At 35.6% G+C, this 21,394-nt stretch overlaps 2 protein-coding genes and 1 non-coding gene across 9 annotated transcripts; 2 read left to right on the plus strand and 1 right to left on the minus strand.

Moving 5' to 3' along the window:
* On the plus strand, positions 1,622–10,563 carry LOC109234506. 7 transcript variants are annotated; one of them, XM_019400525.1, is made up of 7 exons: positions 1,622–1,876; positions 1,958–2,028; positions 6,229–6,332; positions 7,104–7,284; positions 8,633–8,749; positions 8,846–9,262; positions 10,377–10,563. In XM_019400525.1, the coding sequence occupies exons 4-7, from the start codon at positions 7,201–7,203 to the stop codon at positions 10,392–10,394; spliced, it is 636 nt and encodes a 211-aa protein (XP_019256070.1). In that variant the 5' UTR covers positions 1,622–1,876; positions 1,958–2,028; positions 6,229–6,332; positions 7,104–7,200; the 3' UTR covers positions 10,395–10,563. The 7 variants fall into 7 exon arrangements, 3 of the variants coding, with proteins under 3 accessions (XP_019256070.1, XP_019256072.1, XP_019256071.1); XM_019400527.1 differs by having other exon boundaries at positions 10,380–10,563; XM_019400526.1 differs by lacking the exon at positions 1,958–2,028 and having other exon boundaries at positions 10,377–10,544.
* Positions 13,593–15,109, minus strand: LOC109235059 (S-norcoclaurine synthase 2-like). The gene is made up of 2 exons (XM_019401066.1): positions 14,814–15,109; positions 13,593–14,108 (listed from the first exon to the last, which is right to left on the minus strand). Exons 1-2 carry the CDS (start codon positions 14,995–14,997, stop codon positions 13,819–13,821), a joined length of 474 nt encoding a protein of 157 aa, XP_019256611.1. The 5' UTR covers positions 14,998–15,109; the 3' UTR covers positions 13,593–13,818.
* Positions 17,854–17,925, plus strand: TRNAG-UCC. The gene has a single exon. It is a non-coding gene; the product is annotated as a tRNA-Gly (tRNA).

A 21,394-nucleotide genomic window follows, 5' to 3' on the forward strand; every position in this document is an offset into this window, starting at 1 on the left:
ATTCTCTCCTCTCTTTCTCTCTACATTGTTGTCTATCTTCTTGTTTTATATTATTACTTTGAGCTAAGTTTCGTAACACCTAAGGGTTTATTTTCTTAATAACAATTTCTACTACAGAAAAAGGGAAAAAAAAGAAAGAACCATGGCATATTTGGTTGGGATTTTTACCTTCCTATACCAAATATGAAACCTTATTGCCCTCAATGTTTAAGATTTGTGTTAATTACATTTTAGTATACCAAATTACCATTTATATATCATAATTCAAATTAGGGATATAATTAAGGGTGCATTTATTAATTACATTTTAGTATACCAAATTACCATTTATATATCATAATTCAAATTAGGGATATAATTAAGGGTGCATTTATATTACGCGCTATAATTAATGGTGCAAATATTTTCTGACCCTTCAGCCGTAACTTAAAAAAGTTATGAATTTCTTTCTTTGCTTCTTCTTCCTGTTTGTCGTGTCCGGCTAATGCAAATCACAGCAAATGAAACAAATTACCTAATTTTGCTTGCTTTCGCTGAGATTCAAATATTGGTATTCGAAGTTTTTGTGTATTTTATTTTTTATAATGATGGTAAGTTATACCTTTGAATGAGAATGACTTCATCACAGGTCTGTGCATTCTATAGTTTTGTCTTCTACTTCCAAGAACTGCACTCAGATCTATAGTTAATTTTCATAAAAAAAACATACCTTCTTTTGTAGATAAATTGTAGATAAATTAGAAAAATTTTAGATAAATTGGGGACTGTTTTTTGCAGAAGATTTTGTAGAAGCTTTAGTCGTTTTGGATTTGTGAAAACAGAAAACAATGCATCTACAATCAGAATACAAATAATCTACAATTTATCTACAAGATATCTACAAACTGGATACATTGAATTTTAATATCCCAATTCCCATTTCAATTGTAGCATTATTGGCATTTTTGACATAATTGTAGAAGATTTATAGAAGTTTTAGTCTTCCCAATCTACAATTTATCTACAATTTATCTACAATTTATGGAAATATGTCTTCTTCTTCTTCTTCTTCTTCTTCGAGTTTCAATCTGAAATTCAGTCAAAACCAAGTCTAATCTTCACCAAAACCCCTCAAAATTGAGATATAAACTCCAAACCATATTCCCGATTATTTTCAACAACACCCAATCCAAACAAATAATGATTTTTAAAAACCCAAATTTGAATTCAAAGCTTTCAAGCTTTTTAATGGATATCAATGATGGAAAATATATGGAAGAACAGATGAAGATGAAGATGAAGAACAGAAATCTCCTTTCCGTTTCAAAATTACGCAGCTTCGAGATTTCGTTTCCGTTTCAAATTTTGAATTTAATGTGGAATAAATCAATCCCAGATTCTGTGGCTGATTTTTCGCGCGCTAAAAATGGCAGATTCTGCCTAAATAACGAATGGTATATAAATTGTAGATAAACTGTGGACTGGGCGGGTAATATACATACTATGCACATATTTGGTAATAAGATTTCATATATGGTATAGTTAGGAAAAAATCCATATTTGGTGTTTGCATAATCGAAATATTCCCAGTGAATACTCACAAAAAGAAAATGGGCTTAAACAGTAGCCCAGTCCCGTCCCAACTAAAAACTCAACTAGCTAGTTAGTTTCTCCCTCACCGGCAATGGAAAGAAACTTTCTTTAGTTTATCTATCGAAACCCTAACAACTAAGTTCGTCCCTTCCGGGACATCCGATAAAATTGGAACGATACAGAGAAGATTAGCATGGCCCCTGCGCAAGGATGACACGCACAAATCGAGAAATGGTCCAAATTTTTTTTACACGCCATTTTCGTGGATTTTGCTTTTTTATTCAGCTGAAATCTCTAACCTGAGGTCAGTTTCCATTTTCTGTAAATGTGTACGTCAAAAGCTTATTGCTTTAGAAATATTAATTAGAGTGTTGTGATATTTCAGTGCATTACAAATATTGTATTGAGCAACCTTTTGGTCCTGGAAGATTTAGGTCAAATAGAATTATGGCAAAGGTATTATCTTTTTCAGATTATATGCCAATTTACATGGCAAATACTTTCTGAAATTGGGTAAATTAGTATTTTGAACTTATAATTTGACAATTAATCAGAAGAATGTATTCAATTTTGATGAACATTTGTGTAGTTTGGTGTTGGAAATTAAAGCATTTAAACTTTCTGTTTAATTTCACATTTCAATTGCTTGCTTAAGTTTAGGCAACTTGCATACAAATGGGAAAGAGGAAAGGAATATACTAAGCATATGCTTTGGGTTCTACATTGAACAACCTATATCAAATTGATATACATGGTTATGTAAATTGATTTGATTCCCCAAAAATACAGTAGAATGGGACTTATGCTTACCTAAATTCAGTTTAATTACTTGGAAAGGGCAGAATTAAGTGATTACAAAATGGGACTTAAGTATGCATAGGCTTTAGAGTCTTCATTTTGCCTTGATCTACCTATGTCAAATGGGCATGACATGGTTTTGAATACGCTGCGTCGTTCTCCGGAATTGGACAGAGATTCATGTGTTTTGCTATTTTTCTATTACATTGTGCAATTACATCCTGAAATAGCTGTCTGAAATTTGTTGTTTTTGTTAATCTTGATCTGTTGTGGTCGATGGATCATCACTTAGTGTTCTAGGTGGCGGCTTATATGGTAGTTTGAATTAGAAAGAAAGTGTCCTAATCAAATGAACTAAGTTTTTTCTGCCAAAAAGTTGACACTAGTATACCAACAGGAACATAGTTCTTGGAGTTTTCCTGTGATTTTAGTCTTTGCTTTGATAACTATCAAAGTATATACTCATAAGTCAATGTTGAATACTTGTGTAAGTTGTCAGTGGAGCAAACTGCTAGAAGATGCTACTTAGGGGTATAATCATTGCATTGTTCTCTCTACGCAGGGATTTGAAGTGCAAAATTGATTCTTGTGGGGATTGTTTTTTTTTTTTTTGGGGGGGGGGGGGGGGGGATGAAAGCAAAGCCTCATAGGGCTTGATTGTGTTGTCTAAAATCATTATAAATTGAGTCTAGAAAACTGATAAGCACTGAATGAGGATTTGGGATTTAGATGCTGGACTTTTTAAGGCATTCATTGATCAATCTCTTCTCTGAGTAAATTCCATTTAATAAAAGATCGGTATACCTCTTTGGTAGAAAAGGGCCTTTTTCTAGGATATGTCTCTACGTGTATGATTGTAGAGTTAAGTTGAGTGTCAAAATTTAGCATTTATAAATTTTTGAAAATTCATTTTGCTTGTTGGTTCCTTGTTAAGTCTTTTTTCTTCAGTTTTGCACTGTTTGAGAATTGGCAAGATATAATCAGAAAAGTACATCAAACAATAGATTACACGATTCCACAGGGTAAATTATTCGGATACTTAGGTTTCCCTGATTGCATGTGCTCTCACAAGAAAACTTCCAACCTTAACATTAGCGAAGAAAGGTAATAATCATTTAGAAAACCCTCACTATTTCTATGACACTTTGAGAATAAAGGATTTGGTGTGGTTTTTTAGGGAATAGAAATAAAGACAGATCTAGGATTTGAAACTTTAAGGGTTCAGGATGCCGCTGAACCCACCGACCATTTTAGCTATTCGAAATTCAATAATTTACATAATTAGTTGATTTCTCAACACATATACAGGGTCAGAATCAAAGCTTTTGCGTTCGGCCGAACCTGTGACTTCTAGTGTGCCTCCGCCATTGGACAAAAATTACATATTGTAATATTTGATGTCTTTCCTTTTGAAGTTGTGACCCACAATGTTTACTTTAGTATTGCACCCTTTTGTTGCCCAAAACTTGTTTGGGATTGAAACATTGTTCTTGTTGTTTAAATTGCATGTCAATTAGGCTTACTCTTCCAAGGGACTTAGTTTGCACTTTTTAGGAGCTTTCTTTTAGTAGTTTGAATGTTTATGGTGTCAGGAATCAGAATTGTCATTTGGGAAGTTAGAAATAAAGGTATTTCATTTTGCATCTGCTCTAGAAACTTCTTTGAAGGGTCATGCCAAAGTAGGGCGATTTATCCGGTGTTTTCAGCGACTAAGGAGCTTGCAGTACATCAATAATTAGATCAAGCAGCTTATATAGTATTTGAATGGTCATAGCTTTGGAACACTGTAGGGAGTCTTGGAGTAACTTGTAAAGTTGGTGCCATGTGAACCTCTTGTAGAAATGTAGGGTAAGACTGTGTACAATAGATCATTACGGTCTGGTCCTTCCCCGGACCCTGCGCATAGCGGGAGCTTAGTGCTCCCTCTTGTAGAAATGTAGGGTAAGATTGCGTACAATAGACCAGTACGGTCTGGCCCTTCCCCGGACCCTGCGCATAGCGGGAGCTTAGTGCTCCCTCTTGTAGAAATGTAGGGTAAGATTGCGTAGAATAGACCATTGCGGTCCGGCCCTTCTCCGGACCCTGCGCATAGCGGGAGCTTAGTGCACTGGGCTGCCCTTTTATAGCTCTGGAACACTATTTATTGACTACAGTCAAACCTCTCTATAACAGTCTCGTTTGTTCCAGCTATTTTTGGATATTATAGCGAATTGCTATTATAGAAAACATATATTATAACAGAACATAAAATTTGGTTCAGAAAAAACTTAGCTTTTATAGTGAAGTGTTGTTATATAAGAATGCTGTTATAGAGAGGTCTGACTGTATAAGTCTATAACTATTGCTAGTGCGGAATTTAGATATCTGTAGATAGTGAATTGAGGCTATGCTTCGACTACATATATCTTCATCCGGAACTCCTCATAAGCTGTTTCAGTTTGGCCAAATACATCGACAACCCCTTAAAGTTGTCCACCCTTTTCACTTAAACACTCAATTTTAAGTCTATTCCATTTGAACACTGTAATCATGCTTTTACTGTGTCATTTAGACACAAAATGCTGACATGGCAAGGTGAGTGTTTCTCACATTTTCCAAGTACGTAAAAATGGTTCGAAAGACAAACCTTTCATACTTGCCGGAAAATAATAGCTTTTGCCGGAAAACTTTTCATGAAATACATAGAATGACACCTGACCTTGTAGTCAAATCCCTCTTACACACCTGTTCATTATGAAAATAATTTCATACACTAAACCTTTTAGAAATGTGTCTATTACACACTATTTTAACTACGTGGCACCCGCGTGTTCTTCACATAACATAGGCGCGTGAATGCAAAAAGAAAAAAAAAGTCAAAAGCTTTACAAAAAAAAATTCATTTTTTCTCTTTTTACTGTTTCCATTTTACACCAATTTAAGAAAAAGAAAATAACCCCTCCCACTCTCGTCTTCTTCCCTGTTCCAAACAATCCTCCCCCCCCCCCGGCCAAAGCATCTCATTGTCTAACTCCACCTAATTGCATCAATTTAGCCATGAAATATATACAAAAAGGACATGCGAACATCCTCAACCACATACCACTACAAGAATTTGGATTTTTAGTGGCAACATATAGCGGCGACCCTATAGGTTGCTGCAACATTTATAGTATTAGCAGCGACTTTCAAGGTCGCTACAGAAGGTGAATATTTAGCAGCGACTTTTCTGAGGTCGCCTCTGATGCGGCTGAAATTTTCGGTCCCACTAAGAATAAAATTTTGGCTCCAAATTATTTGTGGCGACTTTTTATATATCGCCACTAAAGGTATTTTGCAGCGACTGCGTCGCTACTATACCCTAGAATTTTAATTTAAAATAACAAAACAAAATTAAAAAAGCCCCTTCTTTCTAATTAAAAGAAACGAACCCTTCAGACACAAAACCTCCTCTCTCTAGAAATCCCTCCCCCCTCTCTCTAAAATCGCATCTCTGCTAAAATTTCATGACCCAACTCTAAATCTCTCTAATCAAAATGTGAATGTCATTTATCAAGTATGTGTTCAAATCCCTAATCTTTTCCTTTTTCTTTTAGGAACGAAAATCTCATATAGCTGATGTTCAAATCCATATCGATTTTGTGGTGGAAGAATTGCACAACTGATTTCTCTCATATAGCTGCTAGTGACCCTAATCCTTTTCTTTTTTGTTTATACCCATACTAGTTTATATATAAATTTATGTTTGAATTTTTTTATAAGGATTCTTTAAGGCAAAATTTTCAACATGCAGTTAGGGATTATTGTTATTTCAGTAATTTTGCATTTGTATTCTTAGATTTCATCTCGAATTTCTCTGAACCATTTGATAATCTACAGGAATACAAAAAAAAGAGCCGCACAGGAAGACTCATTTGAGGTGTATTTGGTGTTGTTGTTGTTGTTGATTTTCAGTCTTGACGGAACTCGACTATCTTAGTTGGGTAAGTTAAAAACTTCTTGTTAAGAAACCTATTGTATGTTGGTATTCCATACTCGTAAGGGCTGGTGGAATCGCTACCATAATTTTCCTTCAGCAGTTGTATCCAATGTGTTTCTACTGTGGTGTATTCATTTTTGTTATGTAGATTTCTGAAATACATAGTGATCTCAGATTTGTATGAGAATAAAGACCATTTACAAACAAATAGAGTTAAATTATTTGATATTCTTTAGCACTGTATTTTTCTGTACCATCACCATGTAACCACTTTCTACATTGTAAAAAAGATTCTGTGTTTTTCCAGCTTTTATAGTATATTCGATAATTCATGTCCTTCCCTTGCACCTTGTTATATTCTGTGAAATATTTGCTTCTTTAGAGCAATTTCTAGCATTTTGTGAGCTCAACAATGACATGAAGATATGAGATTTACTACTTGCTTCTGTCCATATTGTCAATGTTGGAAAAAGTAAACTAGATTCATCCAATTTACCTAGTTCATGTATTAGGATTAGCTAAGATGCACGTTTGAAAGACATGTTTCCCTGTATGTATCAGATTGCTCTAAAGTTTCATGTAATTTTTGTCCTAATTAGACTGAATGAAATTAATTCGAAATGTTTGAAGCTTTAATTTCATAACAGAATCAGTGGTGAAGTAAAATTAGTGCTTTATTCCAACATTTCATCTATTAATTGATTTTAATTCTCTGCTATTTGAATTAATATTTTCTCTAGTCTGATTATCATTTTCTTTTGATATGATGTTGTAGGAAATGAAAGGAACTGGACGAGGAAAAAGTGGGAGAGGCGGGACGAGCTGTGGTCGTGGAAGTTTTCAAGGACTTGGCAATTTTGGAGCGACGTCTCATGAGAAGCACTATCTTGTTCCAAGATGGAAATTGGCAAAAAATAGTTTTGAAACACGGAGAAGCAATGTGGTTAAAGGTCAAGGTAACAAATTAATTTCATAAGATGTTATACTTCATGTTGCTCCCTGCTTTTGCACAAATTTAAGATGTTACAATACATGTTCCTCTTGGTAGCTTTTCATCTTCATTTGAATTCAACCTCTCCTTCTTGGCTATTTCATTTTCTTGTGAGCTTTCCCGTCGAGAACTCATTATTATTTATCTGATGGATCGTTTTGTTGTTCGTGGTTGCGATCATAATCCTCAAATTTGAGATGACTTAGCTAAGTTCTTGAATTTTGTTCTCCATTTTATCCTTCTACATCTCTGTAAATGTGTGAGTATCTTGATTCAGTTATTTATTCTGATGTGTTATTATGGTTCCAGGATCAGGGTGTGGTGGAGGTATTATTGAGATAGTTGCTTCTGAGGCCAAAACTTCCTTTCTTATCCTCTGTATCTTTTAAGAAAAGAGCTCTTCGATGTGGATTTTAAGTTGCAAGCAAGGAACCTGTTTCGGTAGATTTTCCTTTTGCTGGTCCACTGTTGGCTTGTTGTTTGTAGTTCATATTTTGCTTGATTTTCCCACAAGATTGGTATGGTATTTGTTGTCAATCTCTGCTTGAACAGTGTGATGTGAGGTTCTGGAACCTTTACATGTACTACCTCATGAAATTCCCACAATTTCGAGGAAAATGTTTGCTTCTTTAGAGCAATTTCTAGCATTTTGTGAGCTCAACAATGACATGAATGAGGTGTACTACTTGCTTCTGTCCATATTGTCAATGTTGGAATGGGCAGTAGTGTCTTCAGTGTTAGATAAGGCTTCAATATTGTATTGACTTTAAGTTTCAAGGTTTATTTATGTGGTTAGGATATCGAATATAATATTACATTTATTGGCAGGATAAATTTAAAGTTTACAGCGGGCTGCAAGAGCATAGGTTTCAAGCCTTTGTAATTAGCACTATGCAAAGGCTTTTTAGAGCATGGAAAGCTCGATTCAGCAGGCTGTACTCTAAGTACAATACTAATGAAGAAAGATTGTCTCATCGACCTGAAGATGTTGAGCTTAAGGACTGGAAATACCTAATAAATATATTAGAAGTCAGGATTTTAAGGTACTAACTTAATACCTGAAGATTCTGCCAGCCAAAGGGCACCATTCACATCTTTGAAAGGTGATTTATTAATCTGTTGACTTACAGGCTGTAAGTGAGAGAAACAAAAGAAATAGAGAAAAGTAAATAACTAAGCATACTTGTGGTGCAAGGTCTTTTGCAGAAGTAGAGGAAACTACGGTAAAAATATATTTAGTCTACCACATATACTTCTTTGTTATTTACATATTTATATATTTGCTTTTTTTTTTTCCTGAAATTATATTGCAGAGAAATCCTATTACCGGAAAAATAGACACACCGAATAAAGTTTGGGAGATCCAACATACGCACAAGGATGATAGAGGAGAACTGGTGTGGGTGGATTCACAATCCCAACAAATTCATGTAATTATCTAAAATCATAGACTTATTATATTTTCTGTAAGTTACATTTAGTGTTTTTTATTATATTTTGATGTAAATGATTATGCATAAATGCAGGGTCAACTCCAAGAAGTTGTCGCTCAGCAACAATCTAAAGAGATCGAGCATCCCATGACTAGAGATGAGATTTTATCCACCGTTCTTGGTGAGAGAACAGGCTATGTTCGCGGAAAAGGATACGGAAAGAAGCCTCCTAAAAAGAGTAACACACAGCAAGCAAACATAGAGTCCAGCGTGTCTTCCGCTATAAAAATTGTGCATCAAAAGATGCAAGCCGAGATGGATAGGAAGTTGCAAGAAGAACGTGAACAAATGGCTGCTGAGTTGAAAAGAAATATGGAGCTTGAGTTGCAAAGGCAGTTGGCAGAGGAGCGTGAACTCGCAAATGCAAAAGTAGGCAAGAGGATCCATCTAGAAGTGGACAAGAGGATGCATGAACAATTTGCTAGTTTCGTGATCAGAATGCAACAACAGGTACTTGCTCCGCTGCTTCTTAACAATTCTTCTTCCTTCTCGGCATTTTTTCTTCCTTCATTATGGACAATTCTTCTGTCACTTGATCCCTACCTTCTTCTCAACTTCTCCTTCTTTAACTTTCATCCTCTTGGTAATAGACTATTGGGTTGTTTTTTGTTTATGTGAAAACTGGATTTTTCGATGGCATGTGTAGTGTTTAAAAAAGGCTTGAGGGGGCTGCTGCTGCTGTTTCTTTTCAAACCTTAAATAACCTTAGTATTCTAAAATAGGACTATAGCTTTAATATCTACTGTAGCTGCTTTAGGCGTTGCTGCTGCTCTTTCCTGGAAAGATTCAGCATATCATCTGTAACAGTAACATGTGCATTAAAGCGAGTCTTTCTCAATATCATTAAAATCAGTTGTGTAAAATCTTGGTGTCAAAAGGGACTCTTTAATTCATTGTTTCTGAGCTTTCTTGGTTGGTTTTGAAGTTGGTGGAGTTGTGGTAGCTGACATTTTCACCGTGAACGCCAGTCTGCGATTGCTCAGCCATGAACTGGTGGTGGTGTTAAAGGGTGTTTCTTGTTTTATGATGTCATCATTTATATAAGATATATAAAGAGAGAACAGCAGAAGAACTTTTTGGCTAAATCTCGAGAATAGCACTCCAATAGGTTTTGCTTAAGGTTGAATGGTCCCTCACCAACTCCACTTCTATTCCCATGCTCCTCTCTTGCACTAACTTCAAAGCAAAAGAAATCACTATTTCTTTACAATGTATTGACATTTCAAAAATTTGTTGTAGTCTTGTGGAGAACTTAATATTCTAGTTCAACAGGCTTGAAAGTGTCGATTAGTTGCTGTGAAGTTTGTTTGGTTATTCCTGCTTTCAGTTTCAATTTCCTCCACCCACAAACTGTTACCTCTGACATGATGTGGGGTTGTTACATTTTGATACTTGTTAAAGACAGTGATATTTGGTGGCAGAAGCTACAAAAATGTTGAACTGTTGAAATGGCCTAATTTAAACTTAGTAGACCCCTTTTTGTTATCCTTGAAGTTTTTCTATGTATGTTTTTTGATATAAAAATCTCATTATGTTCCTTATATATATGTATTGTATTTTTTAGCAGGGACAAGTCACTTAAACAATGGTATCGTTCAAGGATGGTGTCGACCAAGGAGCAATTACAAGACACTTAATATTTTGTCTTTTTTGGGATATGTATATGTGTACAATTACTATGCACAATGAAGTGTCGTGTAGTATTATGTAATTGACTTTTTAGTAATGAAAATATTTATAATATTCAGTTTGAGAAATTCTTTTGGTGTTTTTTAAATATTATTGGTTGCTTTTAATATTGGTAGTCAACTTATGTGAATATCCAGTCATTAAATTTAGAGAATTAGGTTCCCATCGGAAATATATATAATTTTGGTCATTATAGCTTTTGAGAAGATAGGTTTTAGTGGCGACATTATTTTGTCACAAAATATTAGTAATTGTTCCGATGTTCAAATTGCCAATAACAATTCTTTTGCAGCGACTTTAGTCGCTACTGAAAGTTATTGTGTCTTTTGTTGGTTTATTATTTTGTAGCGTCGCTACTAACAGTCATTTATAGTGGCGATATGAACTTGCCACTGAAAAAATGTTTTGGCAGCGACAATAGTCGCCGCTAAAAGTTATTAACAGTGGCGACCCAGTTAAATTTTTATTCTCGTGGAACCATTTTTGTAGCGAGTTTCGTCAACTTTTGTGGCAACTATGTCGCCGCAAAATCTGAGCTTTTAGCGGCGACCTTTTGGTGTCGCCACAAATACCTTTCAGTTACGGTTTTCCTTGTGGCAACCCAAATGTCGCCACTGATAACATGTAGCAGCGACTTTCGTGGATTTTGTAGCGACTTTGGTCGCCGCAATAAGGCTGATTTCTTGTAGTGTACACACAACTCGCCAGAGCCCGCCCTACAACTAACCTCCTAGCCCCTCTCATCTTCCATTGTCGAAGTAATGCAGCAGCCATATCCAACTGGGTTTTTCGAAAATTATTTATTTGTGCTAGATTTAAAAGTTTATCACGGGTTTTGCGAAGGCTAGGTGGAAAACTCAGAAATCACCATTGTTGAGCTATTGAAAAAGCTTGAAAATTCAACTGGATCTTGTTAATTTTGGATTGTCGAACTGAACTTGTAACTCGATTTTGATTGACTAGCTAGGTTACTTGGTAATTTCTTCCAATTTGTGGCAGAGTGTTGGGAAATCGAATTAAGACGCTATTTGATAATTTCTTCCCATTTGTAACTAGTAATTACAAGTGTTTGAAAAGTTCTTTTTTTTTGGTCTATTGATTCTAAGTTTTTTTTTTGGCTCTCGCCGGAAATCTTTCTCGCGAAAGTTTTTTAAAGTTAATGACACATGTCACGAGCATATTGGTGCGTGATGCACACACATTTGTGAAACTGGTCAAGCACGAAAGTGGTGTGTAATCGATACATTTTTGAAAGTTTTGGTGTGTAAAAATATTTTCATGTTTAACAAGTGTGTAACAGGGATTTGGGGAAAAGTTCAGGTGGTATTTTATGTATTTTGCCTAAATATTTCTTTTAAATTTTTAGATCTTTCACACCATTAATATCATTTCCTCCTCCAAATCTAAGCACACTACCACCACCGCCACTTTTAAATTTGGCTACCACCATAAATTTTTTATTTTTGTTTCTCGCTTTTAAGATCCCATAAAAAACACCTTTAGATCTGAAAGTTTTGTGGGGAGTCCAAATGGGTTGCAGTTTGTCGGTACCAATTATTCCGGCAAGGCAATGCCGGATGGCGTACAGGATTAGTCCAAATTTGAAAGCTACAAAGTTTCGTCAGAGGATTTGATACCGACAGGTGGTTACACCTCTCTGCCATGCCATCTCCATTACAACAGTTAATTTGCCAACATGTGGTTACCCCTTTCTTCTTTCTTTTAATTTGCCGAGGTGACGATTTTTAGGTTAAAGCTTAACGATAAATTTGGGAGCCCCTTTCTTTTTGCCAACAGGTGGTTACCCATTACAACCCCTTTCTTATTGTTAAGAAATTTGGGGAAGATTAGCTGTTGGGGAAGATGACGATTGCAAAATACAAAAGGTGTGCAAATTAGCTGTTGGGGAAGATGACGATGGGAAGAAGAGGAGACCAAATTTTTGGAGAAGAAGACAGAGCTGGAAAAGAAATAGCCGAAAATTAATTTTCCGACGAGGAGGGGTAGTTGGGAAGATGACGATGGGGTGGGGTTCTGGTTTGTGTATTTATTTATTTATTAATTTTTAAAAGTTAAATCCACGTGTCCTCGTTTTATTCGTCACTTTGGTGTGTGAATTACACGCACCTTTTGTATTTTGATGCCTACGAATTTTGTGTCGAAATGACACAGTAAAAACCTGATTAAAGTATTCAAATGCAACAGATTTAAGATTGAGTGTTTAAGTAAAAAGGGTGGACAACTTTAAGGGGCTGGCTATATATTTGGCCTTCAGTTTTTGTTGAAGTCACTACTTGCTTTTACCCTTAGTATGAATGTGTTATTGAAGCATGACAGATATTAAGTGGTTCACTCCTTCACTTTCTCTTGGAAATGCTTTACTGTTTTTACTTTCATGTTTTGCATTTGTCTCTGATACTACTTTCTTCCAACCACAATACATGCATTCAACATGACAAATCATGGTGTTTGGAGCACATGGTTTGAACATTTTGTATCCCTTTAATGATAGAATTATTTTGAGCAATCAGAAAATATATAGGAGTTTGACCGGACAATATTATGGCAAGAAGTAAAATAAACATGTGAACATCCAACTAATTTGTGTTTATTAAGGGGAGTAACAAAGTGTAAAAATGCAATAGGAGTGTAGCTTTTCATTTTCTTTATAAAGACAATTTAAATGTTTTTTTATCAGTACAGAATGCAAGAACTTAATTTCTTTTTAAAAAAAAAATTATAAGATGTCTTTTTTTGATTTCCCACCCGGTGTCCGGTACCCACATTGGGGCCCGACTAAATCCGGATTTGCGCCGAAGTCTCACATTGGGGGGTAAAGCGCTCCCTAAAAAAAGCGATTCCATACCCAGGGGCTCGAACCCGAGACCTCTGGTTAAGCATGAAGGAATACTTATCACTCCACCACAACCCTGTTGGTAAAACTACAAGATGTCTACTAATGGATTACTTGTGCGTTGCAACTAAAACAAGTGGTTTACATTCCAGTGATACCAACAAATAAAATAATAATAAAGAAAAATAATGCATCCATAAAAGATTCAAGCAAGAGGAAAATTGGCTCACAGAAACCTGAGCAAAGATCACCAACTTTCATGAGAAGAATGATCCAATGGAATTTCTTTAAAAGTTAAAATAGGAAAAAAGACAGCAAACTGACAAGAAGATGATAATATTATTCTTGCATCAAATCAATTAGAGAAGTTTCTTCTATCTGGCCAACTGAAGTACTGCCGTTGAATTTGATACAAATAAAAATGGAAATTTGGTCATCTTGATTAGATGATCAAATGAGAGACTCAATTCTTTGACTTGGCAATTAGATAAGTTTTGGCAGATTTGATAACAGTCTGCAGTGGCTCAACCATGGTAAATGCATGGTTTGCAAGCTTCACATCTTCCACTTCATAACTCACTGTAAATTTTGTAACACATGACTTTTCATCTTTCTCAATCACCTCAAACCTAATTCCGTAAAATACATAGCCAAGATCAACATATCCACCTTCAATCACCTCAGACTGCTTGTATCTTTTCTCATCATCCACTATGTTGAGTCTCTCCTTGAAATAGGGTATTCCTGGTGTACCTATGTAAAACAACAACAACACCACAATCAATATAATTTGAGTTTAAGGTTGAAACTTTTCGTAAAGAAACTTCGAAATGGGAGGGCGATCCTCTTAGTGAACTTGATCGTACCCTAAACCAACACATGTGAACATGTAGAGTATACTAAGGTGCTTGAGAGAATCATGTCGAGTTAAGTATGGTACCTAGTAATTTACAACCACCACTCTATCTAGCGAAGGTAATTTGGTTTAAAAAAGGGGGAGCCCGGCGCATTAAGCTCCCGCTATGTACGGGGTCCGGAGAAAGGCCGGACCACAAGAGTCTATAATAGGCAGCGTTACCCTGCATTTCTGCAAGAGACTGTTTCTACGGTTCGAACACGTGATCTCCTGGTCACATGGCAGCGACTGTACCAATTACGCCAAGGCTCCCTTCAGCCAAGGGAATTTGGTATCCGCATTTTTTTTTCCGAGCTTGTACCTTATCTTGAAAGTTGAGTTTCTTTATATGAACTAAAGGGCAGCGCGATGCACAAAATATCCCGCGTTCACGCAGGGTTCGGGGAAGGGCCACACCCTAAGGGGTGTGATATTGACAGTCTAACCTAATGCTAGCATTAGTTTCTATATTTACATAGAGACAAGTAGAAGTAGAAAGTATGTAAGTATCACATTAAAGTAGGGAAACTATATCCCAAACCATAGGATGGTTTTAATTTTACCTTGAGGAAAAGTGATTTTGAGTACAGTTCCAGTACTACCATCACCTTCAATAACATCAACTTTGTCAAGAACATTAGGCAACTCTTGCACAATAAACCTAGATAGATGTAACGTGCCATAGAGTTCCCATGCTACATTTGCAGGCACATTCACCTCTATTTCGTCCGAAATCGTCCCCTTCATCCTCTAACGGCAGTGATAATGGCGGAGCAGAGAAGCGATGGCGGTGCAGAATTTCTTAGTAAGAAAATAGTTCGTAAAAAGATGTTATATATGAACTTGTTGTTATGTTAGTTCTAGTTCTTATAATGGTATTTATAGTGGAACATTTAGGTAGAGATAGCTAGTACTTATTTGTCATGAGGATTTTTGAAGTCTAAGTGAAATTTACATAGAAAACTGTCAATGGCTGCATTTGCACGAGTTTGAATTTGAGCACAAAACGTTGAGAGGAAAGGGAAATAAATTGCAAGAGTGTCCAATAATCCCATCTTGGCTGCTGGAAAATATGCAAGTATAAAGTTGGCTGTGACACATAGTAAAGGTAAATTGCAAAAATTCCGTCTTGGCTGCTAGAATATAAGAACAAAAATGGGCAAGAATTTACGCTGGGTGTCGTCCAAATTTTATTTTGGGAAAATGACACTGTATAGCCGCTTTCAAAATAATAGCCGAAAAATGTATAAAAAATTATACATATTTGATCTAAGACTCAAATCTTTCTATTGTTGTCTTGGATCCACAATTAATCCTACGGATCCTTAGGATTGGTATATTCTTTTCTATCCTGTAGTTTGTAGTTTTCATCTATCTATTTTCTTTAGTTATTTACTAGAGCAATTATGATCTGGAAGTCGATCCGGGGCAAGTGTTCGGATCTATTATGACATAGCCTTGAGGCGCTCAACGGACCTTTTAACCTTCTAAAAACCTTTTTGGGCTTTGGATTGATCCAAAAACGACTTTTTTTCGGCTACCGAATGTAAATAGTTTCTGGCGCGAGCTAAAAGTGATAATACCCTTTAATTTTCGCGTGGCTAGTTCTTCCGTCCCAAATTATATGTCAAATTTCGTTTTTTGAGATTCAGACTATTTGAATTTTGATCAATATTTCTAAATGTATTTTTTCGTCATATTAACATGAGAAGAATTGCAATTTATAGTATTTTTCTGATGAATTTTTAATATTTAAATTTTAATTAAAAAATTGAGTTGATCTAAATTAATTTAGCTTCAAAAAATTGACTCATGAAAATTAATAGTGACATATTTGGAATAGAGGTAGTATTTCTCAATTATTTTCAAACGGTGGCTAAATATTAACAAGCGGTCAAAAAACTTGTGAGAGGCTATTTTTACACTAGAATTAGATCACGTGGCTTCCAATGCTGTAGTTGATGGGTGAAGCGAGACTTCTCTTAGTCAACAATGGGGGTGGAAAACGAGGGGGTTAGGTCAGATATGGGCGAGTCGAAAACGAGTAATGTAAAACGGATAAATTATTCAATCCGGCCAATATTTAATACGGATAAAAAATGAATTAACCAACGGATAATATGTATATCCATATTATCCATGGCTTCTTGAATATGATCACTTTTGGTAGAATTCTTAGTCTCCCAAATTTGAGAAATTCCCGTTAAACACTCGGTTTATCCATTTTTTAAGTGGATAATATGGTTCTTATCCATATTTAATCTATTTTTAAAAAGTTCATTATCCAACCCATTTTTAGTAGATCATATGAACCGATAACTGTTTTTTTTTTATCCATTTTGCCATCACTTTCTGAAAGGATATGAACTTGTTAAACGTTATTTTAGTTTTTTTTAATCATGATTTAATTGTTGATTATTCATTATTTCAAAGTGAGGCAGCGCCTTTTGTGTTGATGGGTTTTTAGGTCAAAAAATTCTACGAAAAAGTCATGTCAATGGCTGCTGAGGAATCTAAAGACAAAAAATTAACGTGGAAAGGAAAATTGCACATTAAAAGAATCGGAGCTATTTGCATTTTCCCCCTTTACTAAATTAGTGATTCATTTCTAGTTAGCTTATGGTTTATAATTGTCCGAGCTAAAATCTTTTACATGCATAAATACCTGCAGGGCCATACATAGCTACAGGGCTTGTGTATTGTTGTTACATATCGTTTCATAATGTATCGTATTGTATTGTATTGTACTGTACTGTATCGTTTGATGAATACAATATTTGGATGAATTGTGCTGTTTTGCCATCGTTTCATAGTATCACGCACCAGTAATATAATGAATAAACTTACAATATTGTAAAAAAATATTATGATACGGTATATAAAAAGGTAGGGTAAATGATAAAATAAAATTATTTAATAATAACGAAGGGTAAGATTGAGAGAAAAGACAAGGTAACGACGCGACCACACCAAATTGGTGGCACATTTCATCGTTACGTAACGAAGGATTTAACGATACGATATAATAAAATTTAAGTAACAATCAAAACAAACATTGTATTTAAAGTAACAATACGATACAATACAATACAATAGGTAACAACCATCCAAACAAGCTGTGGAATATAATATAGGGACCATATGTTTCTGTTTCCTTTTTATTTTTTTAAAAGAATGAATATAACAGGTCGCATGAAAGAATTAATTTAAGTGGATGCGAGAATTTTTTTCAAAGTCGATAAGATTGTTTAAGTTTTCTTTGACACAAGATGAATTTAATAGCTATGTTGATATTGTCACATTGAGATGAACCAGTAGGGCATATGATAATTGGAACTTTACATAAATTGCCAGTTAAATTTATTGTTTATTTTTTTTTATAACAAATATACATAAAACTATACAGTGATATTTTTTTTATATATATATATATATATATATATATATATATATATATATATATATATATATATATATATATATACCTTCACCATCTATTTAAGTTTAAGCGCTTGAGTAGATGATTATTTGAGTTAATTCTTTCTTAACAAATGAATAAGTAACGTCGAAAACGATATGGAAAACGATGTAGATAACAACAAGGCGTTTGTAGTCCAACGGTTAGGATAATTGCCTTCCAAGCAATAGACCCGGGTTCGACTCCCGGCAGACGCAATTTTTTTATGTAACTTTTTTATTTGTTGATCGTTATACAGAAACAATACAAATACTTTGGCATTGAAGATACTACTAGAACTATATAAAGATGAACCATTAAGTTTAGCGTAACTAATACAATGCTTACAGCTGTGTGGTTGATAAATCAGTGACTTGGGGAGGATTTGCAAAACAGCATTCTCTCGAAGTTTCAATAAAAGGCCTTCAAAAAACTGAAATTTCATACACATCAAGTAGTTTTTCTGAAATTGGCGTTTGGAGCAACGGTAAAGTTCCAATAAAAGGCCTTCAAAAACTGAAATTTCATACACATCAAGTAGTATTTTTGAAAGTGGCCTTTGGAGCAACGGTAAAGTTATTTTCGTGATGGCTCATAGGTCATGGGTTTATCATTATTTTCGTTTGACCTATAGGTCATGAGCTCGAGCTGTGAAAGCAATCATTAATACTACATCACACCCCTAGAGTGTGTCCCTTCTACGTAAATAAGGAATGCCTTGCGCACCAAGCTGCTCCTTTTTTTTTTTGGTTAAACGTTTAAACTTTATTAACCAAGAAAAATATTTACAGCACCTCTAACTCTTTTGGACTAAAGAGCTAGACTCAAAAAAAAACATCAAAAGAAAACACTATCTCACTAAACCATTTACAAACTTTATGTTTCCTCTACTAGGATCATAGAGGAAAACTGTTAACTTTTTGTAAGTATTGCTTCCATTTAATTCTCTGCTGTCCGCTGATGTGCAATTGTAGGACAATTTCTCGTATTATCTTCTTCCATTTAGTCTCCTTTCCTTGGAATCTACGCATGTTCCTTTCTATCCAAGTATGATATATCAGTGCTGCAAACAAGAATGCCAAGATACTGCCATGGGCATGATTGTTCTTTGTTCTTGCACTCAACCATTTGACTTCTTCTTCCCATGATCCAATCTGGTGTTTCTCTCCTATCCACTGAAGTAGACTGTCCCATATGCTTCTTGAATAGTTGCAATCAAAGTACAGATGATTCATGTCCTCAATTGTCCCAGTTTTGCACAGCACACAGCCATGATCCACCTGTATACCCCAGGCTACTAATCTATCTACAGTAGTAAGTCTGTGATTTAGAGTTAGCCAAAGAATAAAATTGTGCCTGGGTACATTTGTACCCAACACTACAACTTTCCACTCTACCTTTGGATACTGAGGTCTTGATATAGTATATAACTTCTGAATACTAAACTTTCCCCCTCTGCAGAACCTATTTATGTTTGCAAATGATTCAACGTTCATGTACCAGCTTCTTACATCAAATATCTTCCTCAAGAGCCAACAGGCTTGACTTGGGGTATGCATACTGTTGAACTCCTTCCTCTTTATGTATATTGAATGAATCCATTTGATCCAAAGGGCATCCTTCTTTAAGTGTACTGCCCACATCAGTTTGCACAGTGCTGCTTTATTCCACCATTCAAAATTTATGACATTCAGTTCTCCAGCTGATGTGGGCATACATATTCTGTCCCAGGAAACTAAAGCTTTCTTTGAGGGACAATAGCTTCCTGTCCATAGAAAGACTCTGCAGACTGAGTTCACTAGCTGAATTATTTTCTTAGGCATCAGGAATACCTGCCCCCAGTATGTTTGCATTTCAAATACCACACTCTTTATCAGTTGTAGTCTTCCACTATATGATAGTAGCTTTGATGTCCAGCACTTTATTCTATTTGTGATCTTCTCTACTAGTGGCATACACTGCTGCACTGATAGCTTCCCTCCCAAGTATTTGAATGGCAAGGACTCCAGCTTGAATTGGAATTCTGAGAGTACCATCTCCTTGAATCTCTGATTGACTCCAGCTACATAGATAGAACTTTTATCTAGATTAGCCATGAGCCCTGTCACCTTTGAGAAATGATTGAACTTGTCCAGCAACAATTGAAGTGAGATCTTGTCAGCCCTGCAACACATAATAAGATCATCTGCAAAACAGATGTGAGTAAGATTCATTTTTGCACACCTTGGGTGAAAATTGAAATCAGGGATATCCTTTAGGTTCTTCAAAGTTCTGCTCAAATATTCCATTACCAAAACAAACAAGTATGGTGACATAGGATCCCCTTGTCTCAATCCCTTCTTTGCTTGAAATCTTTTAGTAAGGCCCCCATTAATCAGTATGGAATAGTTTGCATTTGTGACACATTCCATAATCCAATTCACCATTTTTGTAGGTATCCCATATTCCAGTAGCACCATTTGTAAGAAAGCCCATTCCACAGAGTCATATGCCTTCCTTATATCTACTTTGATAATGCACCTGGGTGAACTCCCCTTCTTGCTGTATCCTTTCACCAGCTCATGTGCTAAGATAACATTGTCTAGGATACTTCTCCCTTCTATGAATGCTGATTGAGCTGGTCCGACTATGAAGTCCACCACTGTTTTAAGCCTTGCAGTGAGGATTTTGGCAATGAGTTTATAAATGGTAGTACAACATGCTATAGGCCTGAATTCTTTAACAAAAGAGGGACTAGTCACTTTTGGTACTAGAGTGATGGTTGCACTACAAACACTCTTCAATAGTTTCCCTGATTCAAAGAACTCTTTCACTGCCTCTATTACCTCTGCTCCAACTATGTTCCAGTACTTCTTGAAAACTTCCACTGGAAATCCATCAATGCCAGGTGCTTTGTCACCTGGTAATTCCTTTAACCCTTTTAGAATCTCACTTTCAGTCACATCCTTTATCATATTCAGCTGTTGTTCTCTATCCAAGCAAGGCACATTTCTAGCTATATTTACATCTAAGCATGGCAGTTCTTGTGCCCTTGTTCCAAGCAAACTTTCAAAGAAAGATGTAAACTCTTGTTCAACTAGAATGGGGTCAGTCAACTTTTGTCCATTCTCATTGCAAATAGTTGAAATTCTGTTCCTAGCTTGCCTTGCCTTTAGGTGCCCATGGAAAAACTTTGTATTTGAATCTCCTGCTTCAATCCATATTGCTCTGGATTTCTGCCTGTACACTCTTTCCTGTATACCTTGCCACTTTTCCACTTGTATCATTAACTCTTTTTCCTCTAGAATCAGGTTATTGTTGAACAGATCATTGTCTATCTGTTGTTGAATTTCCTGCAGCTTGTCTCTCAGCATTCCAACTTTTTTCTCTACTGAATTATAGGTTCTGTTCATGCCCTTTGCTTTGCTTCCAAGTTTCTGCAGTTTTTGCCAAACTAAATACATAGTGCATCCAGTAACTTTTTGCTCCCACACTTCTTGTACCATTTTTTTAAATTCTTCCTCCTGCAAAAGAACTGTTAGCAGCCTAAATGGCTTTGGGAGATGGTTCCTAGTAATCTCAGTACATAGAACTATGGGTGAATGATCTGAGACCCCATAGTTCTCATATACTGCCTCTATATAACCATAGTGCATAAACCAGTGAGAATTTCCCAATGCCCAATCAATATTACTATATATTCTATCC

Source organism: Nicotiana attenuata, chromosome 11 (assembly GCF_001879085.1).
Source record: "Nicotiana attenuata strain UT chromosome 11, NIATTr2, whole genome shotgun sequence".
Classification (NCBI taxonomy): Eukaryota; Viridiplantae; Streptophyta; class Magnoliopsida; order Solanales; family Solanaceae; genus Nicotiana; species Nicotiana attenuata.

Excerpts from the sequence above, each read along its gene's own strand:
- LOC109234506 (XM_019400525.1), top strand. The coding sequence starts at position 7,201 with ATGAGAAGCACTATCTTGTTCCAAGATGGAAATTGGCAAAAAATAGTT. Across the intron at positions 7,285-8,632 it reads CAATGTGGTTAAAGGTCAAG|AGAAATCCTATTACCGGAAA; the intron begins GTAACAAATTAA and ends ATTATATTGCAG. Across the intron at positions 8,750-8,845 it reads CACAATCCCAACAAATTCAT|GGTCAACTCCAAGAAGTTGT; the intron begins GTAATTATCTAA and ends GCATAAATGCAG.
- LOC109235059 (XM_019401066.1), bottom strand. The coding sequence starts at position 14,997 with ATGAAGGGGACGATTTCGGACGAAATAGAGGTGAATGTGCCTGCAAAT. Across the intron at positions 14,109-14,813 it reads CAAAATCACTTTTCCTCAAG|GTACACCAGGAATACCCTAT; the intron begins GTAAAATTAAAA and ends TGTTTTACATAG.